Source organism: Staurois parvus, unplaced genomic scaffold (assembly GCF_062004578.1).
Source record: "Staurois parvus isolate SC_StPar_1 unplaced genomic scaffold, SC_StPar_1.0 ptg000562l, whole genome shotgun sequence".
Lineage (NCBI taxonomy): Eukaryota > Metazoa > Chordata > Amphibia > Anura > Ranidae > Staurois > Staurois parvus.
Genome location: NW_028318358.1, coordinates 6,207,755 through 6,230,606, shown reverse-complemented (window position 1 = coordinate 6,230,606; position 22,852 = coordinate 6,207,755). Strand labels below are relative to the sequence as shown.

Below are 22,852 nucleotides of genomic sequence, written 5' to 3'. Positions count from 1 at the left end.
ATAAATGAAAAAGAAATTAACATGAGATGTGACCTGGAAAGATAAGAAAATTCTTGGCCGTGAAAATTCTTTTCTGTAGCAGCATGAGGTGAAATAAAGGCTTGGTTGTTTGAATTTTGAAAACAATGGTGGCACCATTGGATTACAAAACACACAAAATTTCGGATTTTCTAAAGAAAATTTGGTCAGAATTCGACCCATGTATGACCTGCATAAAGTTGGTTCATTCAGAATCTTGTGCACCTGTGCATGGTAGCCAATCAGCTTCTAACCTCAGCTTATTCAATTAGTCTTTAGCAATAAAACCTGGAAGCTGATTGGTTTCCATGCAGAAGTGCACGTGCTTCTGAGTGAACCAGCTTTAAATAAACTCCAATGTAAGAGAGTTTTAGACTCCTTTCACACTGATGCGATTTTGCTGCGCTTTTCCAGGGCAACAAAAGCACATGAAAACTATTCCCCATTAAATACAGTCATGCTCAAAAGATTCCACACCCTGGCAGAAATCATGAAACATTGATATTTATATTGCAAATCTGACTGATGCTAAAAAATTGTTTTATTTAAAAATAGTGATCATTTGAAGTCATTTATTATCACATAGTTATCTCAGGTTAAAATGGCAAATAAAGGTTAATTTCCCACATGTGTGACTTTTTAAATTGCAGTTAGTGTCTGTGTATAAATAGTTGATGAATTTGTTAGCTCACATGGGTGCACCAAGCAGGCTAGATACTGAGCCACGGGGAGTAAAAAAGAACTTTATAAAGATGGAAAAGGATATAAAAAGATATCCAAAGCCTTGATTATGCCAGTCAGTACTGTCCAATCACTTATTAAGAAGTGGAAAGCTTGGGGATCTCTTGATACCAAGCCAAGGTCAGGTAGAGCACAAAAGATTTCAGCCACAACTGCCAGAGGAATTGCTCTGGACACAAAGAAAAATCCACAGGTAATCACAGGAGAAATACAGGCTGCTTTAGAAAAGGATGGTGTGGTTGTTTTAAGGAGCACATAATGACAATACTTGAACAAAAATGAGCTGCATGATCATGTTGCCTGAAAGAAGCCTTTAGTGCACCAATGCCATAAAAAAGCCAGATGAGGCACGTCAAGGTGTTGTCGGGCATATTGTAACCGGGGTATGGTCTTGTGACCCTAGTGACTGGCTTCCAGGTTTGTAGCAGAGTATTGATCACTTCTTCAGGCAGCCTTTTGTCCTTATGAATTGCCCATTTAGGATCCAGGTTGTCAATTGGTGTGAGATGTGATGCTAAGGATGGAGCTATACCTTGTTTTGTAGTAGAAACAGAGGTTCTTCTGCCATGGCATGGAGGATTGAGAACCAAGATCCCCTCATCTATAGTAAAGTGATCAGGATGACTTTTCAGTATTCCATGCTGACCTTCTTGGTTACTATTTCTAGGTGCGCCTCTGTTTAGGGCTGCCAGGTCCCAATTGGCCACAATTAAAGCCTTTGGCTGTCAAGAGGGAGGCCCTCGAACAACTGCAGCTAACCCGAGGGGGAAGAAAGAAACAAACTAGGCGCTGGTTCACTAGAGTGTAGGAGACACGAAACACATGAAAACACATTAACTGAAGGGGACAGCTTACTGGGTACCTTTTAAACGCTCTCATCTGGATCCTGGAGGATGAATTGGAAAAACAACTTTTTGTGTGGAGGACATGAATGATAATGCAGGGGTACTGAGAAAACAATCACATGGGATCTAGAGCAGTGGAAAATTCCAAATGGCCAGTTTTGATGACTGTACCACTCTGTACCTGCTATGCACTGCAGCTAATAACAGGGGTCAACAAACATATACAAAATATTTTATTTACTGTATATATTACAGATGTACAGAGGCATCCATAGTGGTTTAAGCCTTTTTTCAAATCTCAGATATCCATGTTTGGACATCATAAGCTGTTCAGACTTTAGAAAGCATGAATTGTTTGATACAGATATGTATGCACCTGATGGTAGACGAGACTGTATATGTAAGGGAGGCTGGGCAGGCAGTTTAAATGGAATAGTTTAAATTATTATTATTATTATTATACAGTATTTATAAAGCGCCAATAGTTCGCTCAGCGCTGTACATTATAAAGGGGGACAGAACATGTGACAGAACAATACCAATACAATGCAAAACATGAGGGGATCGAGGGCCCTGCTCTTTCAAGCTTACAATCTAGGAGAGAGGGGATGGTGGCACAGGAGGAGATAGCTGTGGGGGATGGAGTGGTAGGAAGAGTGGAGGAGGTCGGCAAGTTAGCAGGGGGCGGGGTAGGCTTCCCTGAAGAGATGGGTTTTCAGGGTGCGCCTAAAGGAGAGGAGAGTAGGTGATAATCTGATGGGTTGGGGCAGGGAGTTCCAGAGGATGGGTGACACCCTGGAGAAGTCCTGGAGGCGGGCATGGGAGGAGGAGACCAGGGAACTAGAGAGGAGGTCTTGTGAGGAGCGGAGTGTGCGTGTTGGGCGGTACTTGGATATTAGGTCAGAGATGTAGTTCGGGGCAGTATGGTGGACAGCTTTGTACGTCAGCGTTAGGATTTTGAATTTGATCCGTTGCGCAATCGGAAGCCAGTGGAGGGATTGGCAGAGGGGGGTGGCAGAAACGGAGCGGTTGGAAAGGTGAATGAGTCTGGCAGCCGTATTCAGGATGGACTGAAGCGGGGATAGCCAGCGGTGAGGCAGGCCAGTGAGGAGGGAGTTGCAGTAGTCGAGTCGTGATATGATGAGGGAGTGGATGAGCTGTTTAGTGGTTTCTGGAGTTAGGAACGTGCGGATTTTGGCGATGTTGCGGAGGTGGAGTCTGCACGAGTTTGTTAAAGAGTGGACTTGGGGCTGGAAGGATAGGTTGGAGTCCAAAATGACACCAAGTACTCTGGCCTGCGGGGCGGGTTTGATGGTGGCGTTGTTGGACATGATGGAGAAGTCAATGGGGGGTGGTGTCCGGGCTGGAGGGAAGACAAGAAACTCGGTTTTGGAGAGGTTCAGTTTAAGGAAGTGGAGCGACATCCAGTCTGATATGTCGCTCAACAGGTGTGTGATTCGGGTGGAGACCGAGGGGGTGAGGTGGGGGGTTGAGAGATAGATTTGTGTGTCGTCGGCATAGAGGTGGTAGTTGAAGCCGTGAGAGTGTATGAGTTGGCCAAGGGAGGAGGTGTAGATGGAGAAGAGAAGGGGCCCGAGGACAGAGCCTTGAGGGACCCCAACAGAGAGGGGGAGTGAGAGGGAGGTGGTGGCATTATAGGTAACGCTGAAAGAGCGTTGTGACAGGTAGGATGAGAGCCAGGAGAGAGCAGAATCTCTGAGGCCGAGGGAGTGTAGTTTTTTGAGGAGGAGGGGGTGGTCGACTGTGTCGAAGGCCGCAGAGAGGTCAAGGAGTAGGAGCACTGAATAGTGGCCATTAGCTTTGGCGGTTAGCAGGTCGTTGGAGAGTTTGAGTAAGGCAGTTTCGGTGGAGTGTAGGGGACGGAAGCCGGACTGTAGGGCATCGAGGAGGTTGTTGTCGTTGAGGTGAGAGCATAGGCGGGTGTAGACTAGGCGCTCGAGGAGTTTAGATGTAAATGGGAGCAGGGAGATGGGTCTGAGGTTGTTCGGGTCATTGGGGTCCAGGGAGGGCTTTTTAAGTATGGGGGTGATGTGTGCATGTTTCAGAGGGGAAGGGAAAGTGCCGGAGGAGAGGGAGAGATTGAAGATGTAAGTGAGGGAGCGTAGGATGGAGGGGGAGGGAGGTTGTAGGAGTTGTGAGGGGATAGGGTCAAGGGGGCAGGTGGTGAGGCGGGCATCAGAGAGGATCTTATACTTTTCATGAAAAAGTCAAGCTTTTGCCCAAAACTTAGTGAGTGAGATGAAGCTCTACTGATGTCCATCATCCAGTCATGTACAAGCAAAATAGTGCTTTGGATTTTTTATTTTTATATATTTTCCACATCACCAAGCTCTGGGAAAAATGTCCTTGTAAAGTATTTCCCTGGAAAGTGAACAACCTATTTGCCTTTATCAAATCAACTGCAGGTAGGACAAAGAATTTTGTAAAGATAAAAATTGAGATTCCTATATAAATCCAATAAATTTATCTCTGAATCTATTGATCATTTTGATATAATTTTGTAAACCAGACAAAGCATGGTTTGGCTGTTATTAATAAATTATTCTCAAAATGCAAGTGGCAGCAATGTGTGTGTATGTGATAAAACTACCTGCCATCTTGTTAGTTCAGAGTTAACATTTACAGCATTTACTTGCACATCAGTCCTCTTAACTGTACATTAGTGTATTTTATATGATATGACCTATACTATAATGTCTTAAATCTCTTTATCCATTACATCCACATACATGCTTCCCCTACAGCTTTTCTGTCACATATCCATGTGAAATGTGATCAGATAAAGTTAAGAAATCAATATATGATTGCATTGTCAGTAAATGGTTCCCAGATCAGCTATGTGCCTCTGAGCACTTTGATAATATATAATAGATTTGGCTGCAACTTTTGTTTTAGGATCTCATCTGTCGTCATGTGGCCAGATTACATCCTACATTAGAAAATCTACTGATTTTAGCCAGACAAAGCTCAAAAGGCAGAACACCTATACATCCGTAATAAATGCAAGCAAAATTATGACATTTTGATAATTTCCAGTACAAAAAAGTGCCAAATGTATGTTTTCCATTTTTATTTATTTTTCTTTTTTAGTAAGAATATGTTTTTGGAAGGCTGCAATATGTATGTTTTGTACCATGTTGTGTCATCACAGGTTGACTAGAGATTCCTCTGCCGATCTTTCATCAGATCGCGGCATGCCTCAGTAAACATACATTTTATGTGGCACAAAGTGAACAAGACATGTGCACAAAGGAAACAAAATACACTCATGTGCATTCACTGTACCATGAGCATTTAAAGATCTAGCAAACACAAGGAAGAAACCCTCCTTTCTCTAAAGAGTCTGTTTAGCCTAAACGTAAAGTGTTACTAAACCCAGGACCCTGCATTCACTCTATCTGGTCTCCCACAGTACACACAACATGGAAATGCAATTATTTTAATAAATATTAACTACAGTTAGATCAGTCTTTTGCCTTCCATCAGTGTCCAGCAGAGCACTGGTTAAAGCTTGTAGGAAGAATTTTCTTTCTGCTTTAGGAGGATGCAGAACCCCTGACCTCTATCTGGGCAGTGCTGATTGGCCCTGTGCTGATCACATACACTCTCCCGCCCCCCCCCAACAAAAAAAAAAACCTCTCTAGCAATACAAGCCAAACTGAGAATGTGCAGAGTGTCTCCACATAGTATGTCTTATCAAGAGATCAGAGGGGGACACTGGAAGAAGGGGAGGATTAGAAAAGTCAGGATCAAACAGCATTTTTGCACAATGCAGAGGATTAACCCCTTAGATTCCACAGTGAGTATAACAAGCATGCTTTACTATATGTATAGACTGATTTTACTGTTGTGGGTTTAGTAACACTTTAAAGTGGTTCTAAAGGCTCAAGGTTTTTTTACCTTCATGCATTCTATGCATGAAGGTAAAAAACCTTCTCTGTGCAGCATCCCCCCAGCCCCTCCTACAACTCAAGTAGGCCCCCTCTCGATCTATTGATGTGTACTGGAGTCTTGGCTATCCTGGGACTCCCTCTTCTCATTAGCTGAGACAGCCAGGGATCCAGGATGCTCAGCGCAAAACCAATGCATACAGTAGGTAAGTATAGACATGTTTGGTATTTTTCTTAAAAAAACCCCAAGCCTTTGGAAACACTTTAATTCAGCATCTGATGGATTGTAGGAAACAAGCACCAACTGCCATCTTTTGAGACTTCAGTAAAAGGATCTTCTTAACCATATGCACCCTATTAAAATGTTTCATTCATTTTATGCTGTCTTTCTGTATTTCCCATAATGCCTTCAGAACAGCTAGGACAGATATCTCCAATGGGAGATTTGAGATTCCACGTTTGAGCTAGATTTGCTGAGACATATCAAGTCACCAAGGATTCGACCCACTAGCATCTAGGCTCAACTGAATAATACGTTTTATAAGTGAATTGATATATTAAAAATTGAACATTTAAAAAAAATACAAATAAAACTGTGTTTTACAGTTTCAGAAATGTAAACTAGTTTAGTGAGTACTGAGGCTGTTATTTAGCCTAACTTATTTCTGCCAAGATCATATTGCAGGCCAATGGTGCGGTCTGTGCCGAGTTGGGAGCTTGGATGGTAAGGTTACTAGTCACCCATAGTAGGCATACATGCAAAAAATACTTTTCTAACAATGTATATTTTCCATATATACTAAAGATGGGCAAGCCTGTGAAAATTTGCACGCCCAGCACATCTATTTAACAGCTTGGATATAGACCAGTTCTATGGTTTTTATAATAAATAATATTACCCCAGTGATTGAAATTGGATGGAAAGTTCTTTTGGATACCTTTATCAGTTCAGGACATTTTAGCCACTAATTTTACATTAGTATGGACCCCCAATCACCTTTCTCTAGTCACCATTAGCAAGAAAACCAATGAGACGCACTGTTTGTGAACATCGCAATTATGTTTTTTACTCCAGAGGTACATTTCGTATCGGGTACCTGATGCCATTATTTATGAAAGCATAGGAATCCTCTAGGATTACCTGTGCTGTCAGCCATAAACAAAAAAATCTCAGTGATTGAAATCTGCAGGCACTAGGCTGACTGGCTCACATCCACCCTGGTTCTAATACAGGGACCACAGTTTGCCACAAAAAATGTCATGATAGTGTTCTATGACAAGATGTAGCTATTAGCTGTTTGATTTTTGTTTTTTTTTAATCAAACTAGGCATGATCATTTGCTTATAGGAGTTCCAGAGGACCACTTTAGGAGCACCTTCAGATCTTTACAGTCTGTCTCTGCATGCTTTTAACATGTAGTATTCTGGATTTTGGAAGGGATCAAACTGACTATGTTGCTAGTAGCCCAAATGATGAAGTTACGACTGTCCTATTTTAGTCACACTAACAGAAGGGAGAGATCACTGGAGAAGGAAATAAAGTTTGGGAAGATCCGAAGGAACCAGGCAAAGAGGGAGACAGACTACTAGGTGGTTGAACATATTGACTACAGCTGTGGGGATGACACCGGAGGATCTCACAAGTCTAGCACAAAGCAAACTACTTTTTAGAGCTCTTATTCATCAAGGAGCTAGGACTCACACTCAAGTTGATGGTGCCTAATATTAATAACAATAATTATGCATGTTAACATGCATTGTTAGGACAGAAAATTCATATTAAATAGGGTAGCATTTTTAATGCAGTGCATTGTATGTGCGTTGTGTTATGCTGCCATGAGGACTCACTGACACCTACTGTACTTTGTTGAGTGCTGTGCTGTATATGGGGGGGGGGGGGGGGGGGAAGGTGGGGGGTGTAAGCACAGACATTATAGAGGGCTGTTTTGGCAGGAATTACTTCTGAGGCAAGTTCTAGCTTGGGCAAAACTATTCTCTCATCCAGTTAAGGGATTTTAGACTATGATTTTCAAATTAAAAAAGATTTGCCTTAGTACAGGTATTTTATCATAGAGAACGCTTTACATACAGCCTACATTTATACTTTCTCTATTTTTCACACTAAAATCCATAACTGGTTTGGAGAAGCTTCATTCTGTTCCTTTAGCTTGTTTAAAGCTGGTGATTAGCAGTCAGTAATAGGATTTTACTACAGTTAGTTTTTTCTATTACAGCAATACTAATGTACATATTTCCGACAGGGTTAACAACTCTTCGAGGTTTGGCAGCTTGAAAAGGGTTAAGTCAATTCCATGTGGATCCATGGCAGATTATGAAGCAGTGAATTAAGTTAGCAGGGAGTGCTGATTGCCTTTGACCAGCACACTGCACCAAAGGTCATCCATCACTTTTCTCTGACAGCACTCAAGACTGGCAGAAATAGCAGTGCAGTATCACTTAGATGGGACCTGCAACAGCATTACTGCTTGCGAAATGCTATTAGTAACCCATGTGTAGATACCACAAACTTTTAGCCTTGTCTGAAATGAGAAAGCCCATCTGGTCCCTGTGGTAGAGATGTTGGGAGATGACAAAACAGACAATGCTTGTGTTGGGAAACTTGAAAAACCAATTCTTCATGGTTTAATACATTGACAATATCAGTAAAGCAAGCTAGGATGCATGTGTAACTCTTGTCAGATGGTGCCCTGTAAGAAACTGCCCTTATTGGCAGCTGTTGTACAGTACTGAATGACAAGTTTGTTGGTCATTGTGCTTAAAGAGTTCAAATGTTGCAGTTCAATTTATAGGGCTGAAATCTCCACTTTTGCCAGCACAAATGTTACATGTTTACAGGTGCACTTAGATTGATTCATGCACACACTGGACCAGGTAACCCCTCCCCCTCAAAAAAAAAACCGGATAAGAGAACATTTACATACAAGTACAGTACATGAATAATAAAGATATTGTTTTCCAAAATGTTACCTGTATCCTCTCTGATCACTATTTTTATTCTCTTACCTAGTGAGTTGCTGACCAAGAAAGCATAGAGGTTTGGGGGGTCCACACCAGACCTAACATTAAAAATTTAGCAAAGTTTCCTTTAGTAGTAAGTGTTAGGATCCGTTCTTCCTTGTTTCTTGTTCAATGAAGTGCTCTACAGGTACACATTTGTAACAGTAAAATTCTTCAAACCTTCATTGAAGAAAGGCTATTTAAAAATTATTATGTTGATGCCCAATCCCAGCCAAAAGTGAGTAGGGAACAGTGAAAACCTTTGTCAGGTTTTTACTACTATTTGATCAGCCTTCAGGATAGCATGTAAAGAGGAGAGAAATTCTCCAAAAGTGATGAAAGCAGCAATATGGTTCTGATAGAGATTCTAACCCAAGGTTGTTCAACCTGCGGTCCACGGGACGTATGCAGCCCTGCACAAAATTGTAAGCTTACTAAAAAATGTAGATTGGGGGACAATTTTTTGTAAAAATGCATTGACATTTAGCAAACACATGTGGCTGAAGAAAAATTTGAGTGTCTCTTTACTGAACTTTAACTTCCCAAAGAAAAATATCCCACTCTTTACAATCACGCCTTATTCAAGTCATCAGTGTACGGCTTTATATATTTTTGAGCAACTATTTTTGAAGATGAAGCACACAAAAGGCAAAATTAGAACCAAAATATCTAATGAGTACCTTGAGAATTCATTGAGAATTGCTACATCCATCGAATCAGATATTGTTACATTAGTTTAAAAACAGCGTAAAATATCTCACTAGTTTTGTTGCCCTCTTTTATTTTTATAATAATTTTTTTTTTAAAAATTCACTTTTATTACTCCTATAGGTACATTATCGACAGTCATGGCCAAAAATATTGGTATGCCTGCATTTCTGTCAGATAATGAAGCACTTCGCCCAGAAAAGTGTTGCAATTACAAATGTTTAGGCATTCTCATGTTTATTTCTTTTGTTTGTAGTGTTATGACTCAAAAAAGTGGAGAAACAAAAAGCCAAATCTGACACATTCATGGAAAAACTCCAAAAATAGACTGGACAAAATTATTGGCACCCTCAAGTTAATATTTGGCAGCACATCCCTTGGAACAAAATACCTGAAATTAGTCACTTCCTGTAAGCATCAATGAGTTTCTTACACCTTTCTAATCAGGATTTTGGATCACTTATCTTTCGCCAACTGCTCCAAGTCTCTCAGATTAGAAGGGTTCCTTTTCCCAATTGCTGTTTTGAGATCTCTCCACGGGTGCTCTATGGGATTGAGATCTGGACTCACTACTGGCCAGCTCAGTACTCACCAGCACTTTGTCTTAAACCGATTCTGGGTGCTTTTTGACGTGTGCTTTGGGTCATTGTCCTGTTGTAAAACCCATGACCTCTGACAGAGACCTAACTTTCTGACACTGGGCCCTACATTGCACCCCAGAATTCATTGGTAGTCTACAGATTTCATAATGCCAGGCACACAATCAAGACATCCAGTGCCTGAAGCAGCAAAGCAACCCCAAACCATCAGTGAATCTCCACGATGTTTGTCTGTAGGGACTGCATACTTTTCTTTAAAGGTCTCATTGATTTTTCTGAAAACAGTAGAATGATGGGCTTTACCAAAAAGCTGTAATTTTGTTTCATCTGTCCACAGCACATTTTCACAAAAGGATTTTGTCTTCCTCAGGTAAGTTTTGGCAAACTTTAATCTGGCCTTTTTGTTTCCGTGTCAGCAGTGTGGTCCTCCTGGCTCTCCTACCATAGCATCCCTTTTCATTCAGATGGAGATGTATAGTGTGAGCTGACACAGTTGAACCCTGTGCAGCTTGAAGGTCAGCTTGAATTGGTCTGGAAGTTGATCGAAGTTCTTTAGCCATCATTCGAACAATCCTTTGTTGCAATCTTTGATTAATTTTTCTCTGTAGTCCACATCCAAGATTAGTTACAGTGCCATCGGCTGTAAACTTGACAATGTTGGGCACAGTGGACACAGGAACATTAAGATCTCTGGAGATGGATTTGTAACCTTGAGATTGTCCATGCTTTTCTACGATTTTTGTTCTCAAATCCTTAGAAAATACTCTGCTGCTCGCTCTTCTCCATGTAGCACACAGAGACATACAACAAAAAGGTTGAGTACATTTTTTGCCATTTTAACTGGTTGCCCATGTGATTTCTATATTGTCAGCACCGGTTATTTTGCATGGAATGTGTCAGATCTGACCTTTTGTTTCTTCACTTTTTTGTGTCATACCAATACAAACAAAAGAAATAAACATGAGAATGCCTAAACATTTGTAATTGTCCCAATTTTCTGGGCAAAGTTGTGCATGATCTGACAGAAATGCAGGGGTGCCAATATTTTTGGCAATGATTGTATATCACTGATCGTTAACTTTTGGTCTGCCTGACTTTTTCTGCTCATCAGCTATCCTTTTATTTATTTCAGGTACTTATATAGCGCCGTCAATTTACGGAGCGCTTTACATATATATTGTACATTCACATCAGTCCCTAACCCTCAAGGAGCGTACAATCTAAGGTCCCTAACTTACATCCATACATACACATATTAGAGGCCAATTTAGACAGGAGCCAATTAACCTACCAGCATGTCTTTGGAGAGTGGGAGGAAACCGGAGTACCCGGAGGAAACCCACACAGGCACAGGGAGAACATGCAAACTCCAGGCAGGTGGTGCCATGGTTGGGATTTGAACCAGCGACCCTAGTGCTGTCAGGTGGACGTGCTAACCATTTAGCCACTGTGCTGGCCAGTGTATTTTAACCTAGTGTATTTTATGTGTGGCCCAAGACAGTTCCTCTTCCAATATGGCTCAGCAAAGTCACAAGGCTGGACACCCCTGTTCTAACCCTTCCCTGCACTACTTAAATTTTTTTAAAACTGTAGTTTAATTGCTCTGTGTTCTCATTAGAAAACTTCCCTGTAATTCTGTCTTGGGCAGGAAGCTAGGGGAAACCTATCTAATGCAGGCACAAAGTAAAAATACAAAAAAAAAAAAAAAGTCCCTATCAAAAATTCTAGACTTTCCCTGCTGCGTTTGAAACAAAGATGGTTTAAGTTGTGTTTTAAAAGTATTAGTTCTTAATCTCACTAAAAACAACTATTTAACATTTTATCCATTTTCTTTGCACTAGAAGAGCCAATATGCTTTTGGAGCCACCCTTATTTGCGCTTTGATCAGATCCCCCACCCCTTTTCTATATCATAATCATTTTCCACTTACCCAGCATTCTAAAGTGAGATGTTTTTCTTATTTTCCTGAGCCACTCAGGACATTAGAAAGAGGGGACAAAGACACACACAAGAATAAAAATTCAAAGACCTGTGCTTGTTACTGTATTGTATCCAGGTCACATCATATCAAAGATTGATTTAAAATAAAGCGTTGTAGATTTACTGCAATTATAGTAATGCTATTTGCTCTATTCAAGTAAATCTAACACGCTGAAAGTGTCAGGCAAAGTAACAGTCTCTATAACCCAGTTCCTCTGCTGTTTACACTTAAATTACTCATGCTCTCCACCACCGTTTGCTAATGGTAGTCCTTGGAAATACCTGGCACTTCTGTGTATGGGTAAGCATGTGGCCTTCTATATTTACTCTGAATATGTGCTGCCCAGTGCCTAAGTAGCCAATTGTCGGGCTTAAGCACTGTCATATAGAGACAGGAGGGAAGGCCCCTCACTTTGTGTAAAACGCGATACATATGGCGCATATGCAGTGGAAGGGAACTGACACAGCTGGAACTCCACTTTAAAAGCCTTACTCCAGGCAGATACTACCATTTTTTGCCCCTACCCCAAGACCTCCTTTCCCATTTTTGTTTTTAAATGTGTATACTTACCTATTTTTATGAGGTGTCCAGTGTTGTGACTTTATGGTTCCACTATCTCCTCTGGCAGTGGGCAGTCCTAAATAATATAGAGAATACTGTTCCCTGAAGCATTCTTCTGTCAGCCCTGGGATGCTTGCTGAAATACCCCAGGGGTTGTGTCCTTATTGCCCTGGGCTCACAGTAGTGGGACAATTGACACTGGTCATCATTTATTCTACAAGAGGGCTGGTGCTGAATTTTAGAGCAGCAACTCTGTGTGGAACAGGGCTTTGAAATTGCTGTGAAATGTACAGTATAATTCTAGCCCTACTCTAAATTCATAATGTCTCCCATTTAGTGGAACCCTCACTTAGCAATAGTAAAGGGAACAGAAAACACAGAAATGGGTTAATAGCCACAAATGCAATTTATACTAACTACATTAGAGTGACATTACATAATGTGTGCAGAAAGTAGGGACACCACAAATCTCAGAGCAATTATATCATATAGAATGTATTAAACTCTAACAAATCTAGTATATCTAATATCCCAGTCTCATATGACTGACCCAAGTTATTACAAACACAACTGGCCATAAATGTTATTAAGCCACTTGTACCAGCAGAATACTGCAGCACATTTGAGAGACAAACAGAAGTTCTCAATACACAAATTATCAGTTAAATCAGAACTCCAGGCAAACAGCTAAACAGTTAAAATACATTGATCAGCCATAATTTTATGACAGCTGATATGTTTAACATTATCTTGTTTCAATGGCATCTGAAAGTCAGTGGGATATATTGGGCAGCAACAAACGTGGCTTGATGTGTTGAACGCAGAAAAATGGGCATAGCAGTTTGTTGTGTATGGGACTGCATAGCTGGTGCAGATTGGTCAGGGTGCTCAGCTGGCCCGTGTCCACAGCCAAAAGCACCTACACTGGGCATGTGAACATCAGAACTGGACCAAGGAGTGGGAAGAGGTGGTCTGGTCTGATGAAATCGCTGTTTATTTTACATCATGTAGATAGACAGTTGCATGTACGTTGCTTACCGGAGAAAGAGATGTACCAGGATACAGTATGGGAAGAAGGCAAGCTGACAGAGGCTGTGTGAAGCTTTGGGCAATGTTCTGCTGGGAAACCTTGAGTCCTGCCACTCATGTGGATGTCACTTGACATGTACCACCAACCTAAATATTGTTGCTGACCAAGTACACCCCTTCATGGAAATGGTATTTCCTGATGGCAGTGGCCTCTTTCAGCAGTTTAATGCTCCCTGCAAAAATGGTTCAGGAATGGTTTGAGGGAGACAATGAGTGATGTGTTCTTGAACTCCAAATTCTCCAGTTTTCAATCTAACCAAGCATCTATGGAATGTGCTAGAAAAACAAGCCCAATCCATGGTCACCCCACCTTGCAAATTACAGGATTTAAAAAGATCTGCTACTGATGGCTTGCTGCCAGATACCACAGCATACTTTCAGAGGTTTAGTGACATCCATGCCTCGATAGGTCAGGGCTGTTTTGGCAGCAAAATGGGATCTATTCAAAATGAGGTTGGTGGCCATAAACTTACGGCTGATCAGTAAAAGTATACACATGACTGCTTTACCTGGTAAGGATTTGTCACCCTGTACCATATCTGGCCAGACAGCACAATCATACTAGTGAGCTCACTTTTCTCCACTGGGTTAAAGTTACTCTGTCAAAGTATGGGGGCTGCCATTACTGACCTATCCTCTGAACATCTGAGAATGTTGGCAGTCATGATGCTTTGTTCCAGGCAAAAGACTCAAACTATTGAAACCAAAATATAGAGATAAATAATTCTAGCACTCATTTACAAAAGGATTGTTCCAGGTGCGTTAATAAAAAAAAAAAAAGTATGAAAGTCAGACACAAGCCAAATATTATTTTCAAAGGCGCTTCAGCAAGGACAGACCCATTTTTTTTTTCTCTCATGATAGAGGGACTTTAAGCAATATAACTTAGTCACCAATTCTCCCCCCAATCTACTGATTGTGTAATGAAAATGAATATCCATGCCAATAGGTTATCAGTCCGCTCTCTCAGCAAGTTCCCAGTGATAGAAAGACTGGCAGAGCATGACTGGCTCTAAAGACATGCTAATGGTTTAACCAACTCCTGTCTAAATTGGCCCTAGTATGTTTGTGCATGTATGAGTTGGGGCCCTTAGATTGTGAGCAGGGACTGATTAGAATGTACTGTAGGTAAAGTGCTGTGTAAATTATCAGTACTATATAAATGCTTGTACTAAATAATAGAAAATTCACCTCCCTTTCCTAGTCCAAGCCATGTTGTGTTGGGGATAGCAAGAGGCAAATATAAAGACCAAAATTTCTTTATGCCAGTTGTTAAAAATTAAAAATGATATATTTTTTAAATACAGTACATAACCACATGAAATTATGTTTTTACTATTACCCTGGAGATCAGCTTTTACTGTTCTAAAAAATAATTATTTCACCTGTATGTCTGATCAGAAGCTAAATGGAGTGTGCGCGCGCACACACTTAATGATTTCTCTGTCTCTCTAATAATAGATATTCCCAAACTTTGCATACATCCATTCACCCAAATGTATTTATTAGGTGATACTTCTACCTGCATACATCAATGTATAGCCACATAGCCCCCTGTGCTCCAGGCCAGAAAGCAAGTTGCAAGCTCTGCTTTGAGGTAAACTGTAGTTACACACACCAGTTTGTTGGTAATAGCTTGTGATAATACCATCCCAGTAAAGATGCCTAAATGCATACAAACACATCTGCAAATGTCCTTTACTTCTAAAAATTCTTAACATACAATAGGCATATGACATTTTTCTATAAGTCTGAAGTATTAAACAGGAAGAAAATCCTAACTAACTATTTTTAAAATGAATCCTGCCTAACCTGTATATTAAAAAAACAATAAAAAATAAATGGATGTGTCTACTTACCTATTTTTATTCCGCTCCGTTCACATGATCTACAGCTCTGGGTCCCGTGTCAGTGAAAGCTGCTGCAGGGGAGCGGAGGGAGTGCCATCAATAGCTCGGTCATGGGTGACATCAGGGCTCCCAGAATTCACAGCTGTTGAGCGCTCCCTTTACACAGGGCTACAGGATCATGTGCCTTGACCAAATTGAAAATGGCCTGTATTAAATAAATCTGTGTGTTTATCCATGCAGGATAGGTAGGAGGGGGGAGGAAACATTTTAAAGAATAGTTATAGTTAGGGTTTCTTCTACTAAGTTGCTTTGCTTCTATTGTGGAGGCATAAAAAGATATCCAGAGACAACAAAAGAACAGCACTAATTTATTGACCAGATCAAAACATGTAGCGGTAAGGTTGAGTTTATTTAAGCACAACATGGTTTTAAACTGTGTTTACATAGCTGTACCTATTACAAGGGAATACATATACAATGGACAGTTTTATGCAATCCCGACAATACAATACAAGAGCACATAGTGACCATGCCCATTTTCATCAATTTGCTGCTGTATGTCATCTGGTCCTACTTCTTCCATCTGAGACTATTTCCCCATACATTAATGTCAGGCACAACTTAGTCACTAAAAAAGGTACCACAGACATGAGATGATTGTCACCCAATCCAATCGATTTACTTCAAATCCATTATGTCCTATAAGCATCATGAAACTGCAGTGGACTCCTGATGATTCTTGAGGAAAGTAGTGGTTATCTGTATAAAAAAAAATATTGTTTGCCAACAACTACAGATTCCACTGGGATTTAGCAAGAACTTCGGTTATCATTAGAATCTAAAAGTTCAGATGAAGGGAGTGAATGCTGGAGTGGGGTAAGCGTTACATCTTATTCCTTAACCCATAAGGTTAGCAAGCGTTTAACCATTACAGTGCTGGGAGGTCCCAGTGCAAGAATAGTTTTTTTGTATTTCCGGAATTGGGTTTTCACAAATTATATTCTCTAAGCACAGGCTTACAGGCTCACCAGAAAACATAAAAATCAGAAGGAAACAAGGACATCCCTCTACCAGATAAACTCGTTAATTAAGTCAAGGAAAAAAAAAAAAAAAAATTTCATTTACACACGCAAACATAATGCTCACAATTTTTTTTTTTTCTATTTTAATATGAGCTCCATAATTCCCTCTACTGAAGTATAGCAATAATGTCCCAGCACATTTCAAACAGTTACATCTGTGAGCACTTTTGCCTGACACAGACTACAGTGCCTTGGGTTATCCTCCAAAAAAAAAAAAAAAGTTACTACAGCCTAAAATATGGAGTCATCATTATTCCATGTCCATGAAGCTAAAATCATAATAGAAAAACAGCTATTCTTATGGCTTACTTATTACTCTATATTGTCTAGTTCTCTACCAAGCAAAGCTTTACACCCCGGTCACACCAAACCCGACTTTGAAATTGCGCGACTTGCAGTGAAGTCGTACGATTTCAAAGTCAGGTGACATCCCGATTTCAGGTGCGATTTGTAACACATCTGACACGGATGTCTATAGAATTTGCACCAAAAGTAGTTCATGTACTACTTTAGAAATCGGTGCAGCTCTGACCAAGTTGGAACTGCACCGATATGACTGTTGTAATTGCGGACAACAGGGTGCGACATGGCATGCGATTTGCAAATCGCATGCCAATTCGCATCCAGTGTGACCAGAAACTTAAAGTGGTTGTAAAGCCAGAGTGTTTTTTTTTACCTTACTGCATTCTATTCTGCATGCAGCATCCTCTGCAGCCCCCCCCCCCTAAATACATACCTGAGCCTGATCTCGATCCAGCGAAGTGCATGAGAGCCTCTCTTACTCCTCATCGGGTCAGATACAGCAGCAGGAACCATTGAATCCCACTGCTGTCAATCAGACCCACAGATGAGGGAGCGGGCACACAGACAGAGCAGGGCTTGGGAGCAAGCATGTACGAGTGCCCCCAGAGAAAACGGAGGGGGGGCCGCAGGGGGAACCATGAGTGCCGGTGGGAGACCCATATAGAGGAGGATCAGGGCTGCTCTGTGCAAAACCATAGAGCAGGTAAGTATAACATTTGTTATTTTAAAACAAAAAACCTAAGCTTTAATATTACTTTAACAACCTAGCCCAGGCTTTGACAGAATGCGCCATACACGCCTAGTTTGACGGATCTAGACATTCAACAGGAACAGACCACCAAGTCTGTAATTATTATGAGGACAGCCAAACAGAGCATTTTTTGTTGTACCGACTTTCCTCATGGATGTCTCACTTTAATAACATGTCAACAGTAAAAAAAAAAAAAAAAACTACCAAATATTTCAATGATTATATTGTCATCTTTCAATATTTACATCAGATACATATGATGACATAAAAATAGGGTTAGTATACCTCTAGCAACTTGGTGCAAAAAGCTATATTATAACCTACAGAATTGAGAATACACTCATTTTCACCAATCCCACGTAAAAATACTAATGAAAGCAGAATGGGCCTCATGAAAGCAGAAAGTGCCTACAAATACATTGCCTATAGCAATCAATCAGAATATTCATTTTTTTTTCTTTTAATCTGCACTACAAAAATGAGAACTGGAGTCTGATTGGTAGCTAATGGCAGAGCAGCTACTACCCTTTCAGACACTATTCATACACGGGGCCCAATACTGTTAGCTTTTAAAGGGTTATAACACTTTTCAGTACAAAGGATAACTAGTTCTGAAGCTTTCACAATATACGTATGTAAGGCATTCAATATATAAACTGCATTCACCTAAAGACGTTACAATAATGTTTCCAGGCAGCTATCAAAATAACCTGCCAGCAGTGTACATCATAAAAATAGAAAGCTGACTTCTTGCTTTACAAAAACGCACAAGACTTTCTACACATACATAACAGTTAGTAGGTCCCAGGTTAAAACACTGCAAGTCTCCAAAGAGGTTGTCCTGCAATTTCGACAAAAAGTCAAACTGGTAGAATCGGGCTCAGTATACCAGTAATCCTTTTTTCCTTTTAATTAGAAGAGAATGGTTTAAATAAGCAATGAGGCTAGATGGGCTACTTTATTAGCACAATAAAACAGTCTGCCTGTGCCCCTTGCCTCACTGCATCTTCCGCACATATATTAGACCTCCAAACAAGCCGTCCGCTTCATCTTGCAGCATTCCAGACTCTTCTCCGCACACATCACCTCCTAACACAGAAGATGCCAATAGAACTGCATATGGCAACGGCAGGCATAAAATTCACCTGCTGCCAGTGAGACAGTCTCTCCCACCACACAGCGGTGGCTTATGAACCAGCAGAGGTGATGCTTTACGATTTTTAGGAAAAGCCATTTTAGTCACTACTGCCTATTCAAAACTTGATCACACAATTTTGATTACAGAATTTTATTTTATGTTTCTGTGAGGTTTAATTTCCAGTTGCACCACTGGATCAATATAACACTACATGTAATTGGTTACTACGGGGTCAATTTATCACAATTTTTACTCAAGAGTCACAACATTCACCCAAGAGTCACACATTTTTCAATTCCAATTGAAAAATATAAATCTTGAGTGGAAACTGTGAATCTTGCATAATAAAATTGATAACTCCATGTGTAGAAAATTGTAGATAAAAGTTATAAAACATGCGTGCTAACAGCTGCAGTTGAAGCCACTGCCTGCAGAACACTTCAACTGCGCTCAGTGATCTGAGTGTGAAATCCACAGGCTCCTGCAGATTCTTCCCTAGCCCAAGCTCATATGGAGGTACAGACCTTTTGTTAGAAGGCTGAAGTAGGAAATCAATGAACAACAAGTATAGTGACGTCACTGCACTTGTGCTCTATTGAGATTGTGAGTCCCTCTGCTGCGGGTGGAACATAGGACTTGTAGTCTTCCATTCGCATATCCCTTTGCATGGACAGTCATGGGACATTGCCTGCACCAAGCTTAATTTCTAGCCACAGGCCCAAAAAGTGAATCATTTTGTCTTATGAACAATGTACACAAACAGATGACATACGTAAAAGAGGAGTTCATTTAGTATAGACTGTAAACCAAGCAAAGTGTATGCTCACCGTGCAAAGTGAACATTAATCAATAAGGTGAACCTTTGCTCACTCTGTATACCCAATCAAATGCAAGGCAACTTAAAGCAGAAATCCAATTTCAACATAAATACTTGTCATATAGCAAAAAGGTGGTCATTACAGTTGCAATATAACTTCTTATTGAACCAGCATTTTCTTACAGATGAAATCTGACTTTTAACATTTCAATCTGTGCTTTGCTTTCATTCTTCAAGTTCTGCAATAGTCAGTGTCACACTGCCGTTTCCTGTCTCTGCCGTCCATCTTTTCAACACCCCAACGTAGTTCGCTAGACTATACTGATGACGTATTTACATTATTCAGTGTCAAAGCATGCTTCCTTGCTACCCACCCATATTGAGTGGTACCTCTATCTTTTGTATCTGATGGGTGTTGTAAGGAGAACAGCACATACTTATGGGCCTCTTGCTAAACCCAAACAAATACTTACTGCTTGAGGAGCAAGGCATTATGGGACATGTAGTCCTTTGTGCAATGCATTCCTCTCTAGAATGTGGAAGTTGTTTGCCGTCACCATTGCCAGCCATGAGACGGAAAGAAAGATTAAACTGGTCATGTGACTTTTTACTTCTTTTTAAAAGGCATTTATGGAGGCTTGTTCAATGCTAGACATACGGATACCTGATAAGGAGGAGGGGAGGGTTTCATTGTAGTTATTAAAGTGGTTGTAAAGGCTGAAGTTTTTTTTTCCACAGCCAGTGAGCCAATGAGGAGAGAGCAGGAGGGCGGGGCTGAGCCACGGTTTTATATATCTCATGAATGTTTAGAGCAGAGACAGGAGTGACCATGCACCAGTGTTCCTATAGCAAGTAGCCTGCTATTGGGGGCACTGATAAGGGGGAGGAGCCAGGAGTGCTGGTGGGGGACCTAAGAAGAAGAGGATGTTTACTAGTATGATTAATTATTAAATGTGAACAAGCTTCACCTTATTCATGAATATTCATTTTGCAAAATAAACAAACACTTTCTAAAGTGAGCAGTTTGCTGAGGGAACAGCCTTCATTCCTTTAGTAAACCAACCCCAATGTTTCACTATGTACACATATGACTGTTTTTTCTTGCGAGAGTTCTCACACGGTCGAACAGCAAATCAGTCATTCAACAAATTCAAATGTTTAATATTCTCTAGTTTTCCCACTGTAATGGCAATGAACCAGGGTCATTAACTGAGCCGTCACTGTTTACCCTACATTTTAAATGGAAATAAACCCATTGTCCTACAACACCTGCTTGTTGATAAGATCTTCCAAATAAGGAACAAAATCTCCTTTGGCCAACATCATTGCTTCATACATGTCCTTGTTGCCATGAGATTCCCAAAAGGCCCTTCAGCAACCCTTGAAATTTCAGGATGAATAAGAATGAAAAACCAAAAACCAAACACTTTTCACAACATCAAAGTTGCATTGTTTAAAAAAAAAAAAAAAAAGCCTAAACTAAAAACAGACAATACTGTTTAATCAAAAGATCATTTCTAGCTCTACTACAATTTAAAGATTAAACATAAAAAAACTTCAAAAAGGTGCAGTCTGTAAACATAGGTGTCCTGTTTCTGTCTAGCAGATTGTACATAGTTTGCACTGCAGATCTGTACTGTAGAGGCTGGACTTCTGTAGTAGTCTGCTATGCCAACCAAGAATGCTGAACAGCTCATTAGTCAGTGGCCAAAACAGACTAAAAACAAGGCAGGGACATCAACAAGACGACTTGGTAGTGGGCAGGATATAAACAATCTGTAAATGTCTGCCTCTTCAAAAACAAAAGTTGCATGAACAGTAAAGCTTACTGTTCTAACTTATAATGTGCACATAAAGAGGGCAAGAACTATATTTCTTGTATAAACAGTTACACAAAGCAGTCACAAACTGGATGCAGTTGGTCACGGGGAGCATAAAGGAATGGTTTCAAGTCTCCACCAGTAAGTCCTTAATGGCAAATTCCTTGGTCCTTGGATACGTCAAGCACTGATGATATGCAACTTCATTTTATCTTAAGACGACATATTACGCTAGTGGAAGGATATTCTTCCGTATAAAATGTACCTATCACAGGTTGGCTCTTATTTTGTACCTTGAACCAAAAAAGCAGTAAAATGTAGGAGTTTAGTCTGTAAAATGACTGATATCATGGGATGAGGAAACTGCTAAGTTGCAACTGTGCAAAACAAAGTATGCGAAAATGTTCATTGAGACAATACTACTCTGTCTTTAGACATATCATAAGCTACAAGCTATTCTACAGTACATTGTCTTGAAGAAGACCTAGGATTAACAGTAACTGACCAGGGAAAATGAAGGAGACTTTCTTTTTCTACATTCATTACACCGATTCAGGATATTCACCAGTAGGGAATAGCAAAATTGTGAGATAAAGTAGCTGATGCCATCTACATAATCAGAATATGTTCATAAACCCACAGGTGTGATTCTTGGGATTTGTTTTACACGACATGTGAAGGTCAGACAAGAATAGTTAATTGTATGAAATGTTCCATCTGTCCTTCGATGCGTTCCAGCACCACTTGGCAATCCTGCACTACTGACATTTTCGAAAGGCTGTCTTCAACTGAAAGTGCAGCAGTAGCTTAGCAATCATTTTAGGAAATGTTCTTTGTTATGTTTAAAATGATTATAGCTTATTTTATTTTAAACGGTTTACTAAATTCTACAGTGAATATAAGTGTTTTACATATATAATCCATTATTACAGTCCATTCCATTTCACTGCATCGTTCATACAAGTGTTGACATTTGAACAAGGCATAGTGTGGTACAAACAATGAAGCAAACGTAGTTATTGATGTAGTGTATCGGTAACCATGTAGTCTAATTGTAAAATGTAGGTCCTTCTGTCAATCAGACAAACAGTGACAAAACTCCCAGGTCCTGGAGCTGTGTCCTTACCAAGCTGTCCCAACCTTTATTGGCCTGAGGGTTCCTGGGAGATGGGTGCATTATACCCGTCACTGTAACATCTGATCCCTCTCCAGCCAGCGCCTTCCTAGCACGCTGCTCAGAAAACTTGCCCACTCCAACCACCAACTTAACCCCAAGTGCCTTGACAACTTGACATAAGGCTTCATCACAGATATCCAGAAGTACATCTCTCTGAGCTTTAGGAAGATCCATTGGGGTCAGGTTTTTTCCCGCCTGGTTCATGAATATGAGAGGGCAATGGTTGTGGACAAAGCAATGCTGGAAAAAGTGTTCAGGCTGCCCACAAAGGGATTTGAAAAGACCCCAAAATCGAGCACCACTGACTTCACTATGGGGGCATTCAAATCCACGAATGGGCCTTTTTGGATGCTCAATTTCAGGCTTATAAACGTGGCCCTCAATTTGAAGCCAGTCACGCACGTGTTTAACTTCCCCAAAAGGAACCTGAGAAATGAAAAGAA

General features: G+C 40.5%; 1 protein-coding gene across 2 annotated transcripts in view; it reads right to left on the bottom strand.

Annotated features, from left to right (window-relative positions):
• Window positions 1–15,711: 15,711 nt before the first annotated feature.
• SMUG1 (single-strand-selective monofunctional uracil-DNA glycosylase 1) overlaps window positions 15,712–22,852 on the bottom strand; it is a 32,794-nt gene continuing 25,653 nt past the window's right edge. For both annotated transcript variants that reach the window (XM_089691418.1, XM_089691419.1), the window contains one exon: window positions 15,712–22,835. In XM_089691418.1, the coding sequence (XP_089547544.1) occupies window positions 22,311–22,835 (525 nt within the window). In that variant the 3' untranslated portion in view covers window positions 15,712–22,310. The remainder of the gene's footprint in view (window positions 22,836–22,852) is intronic.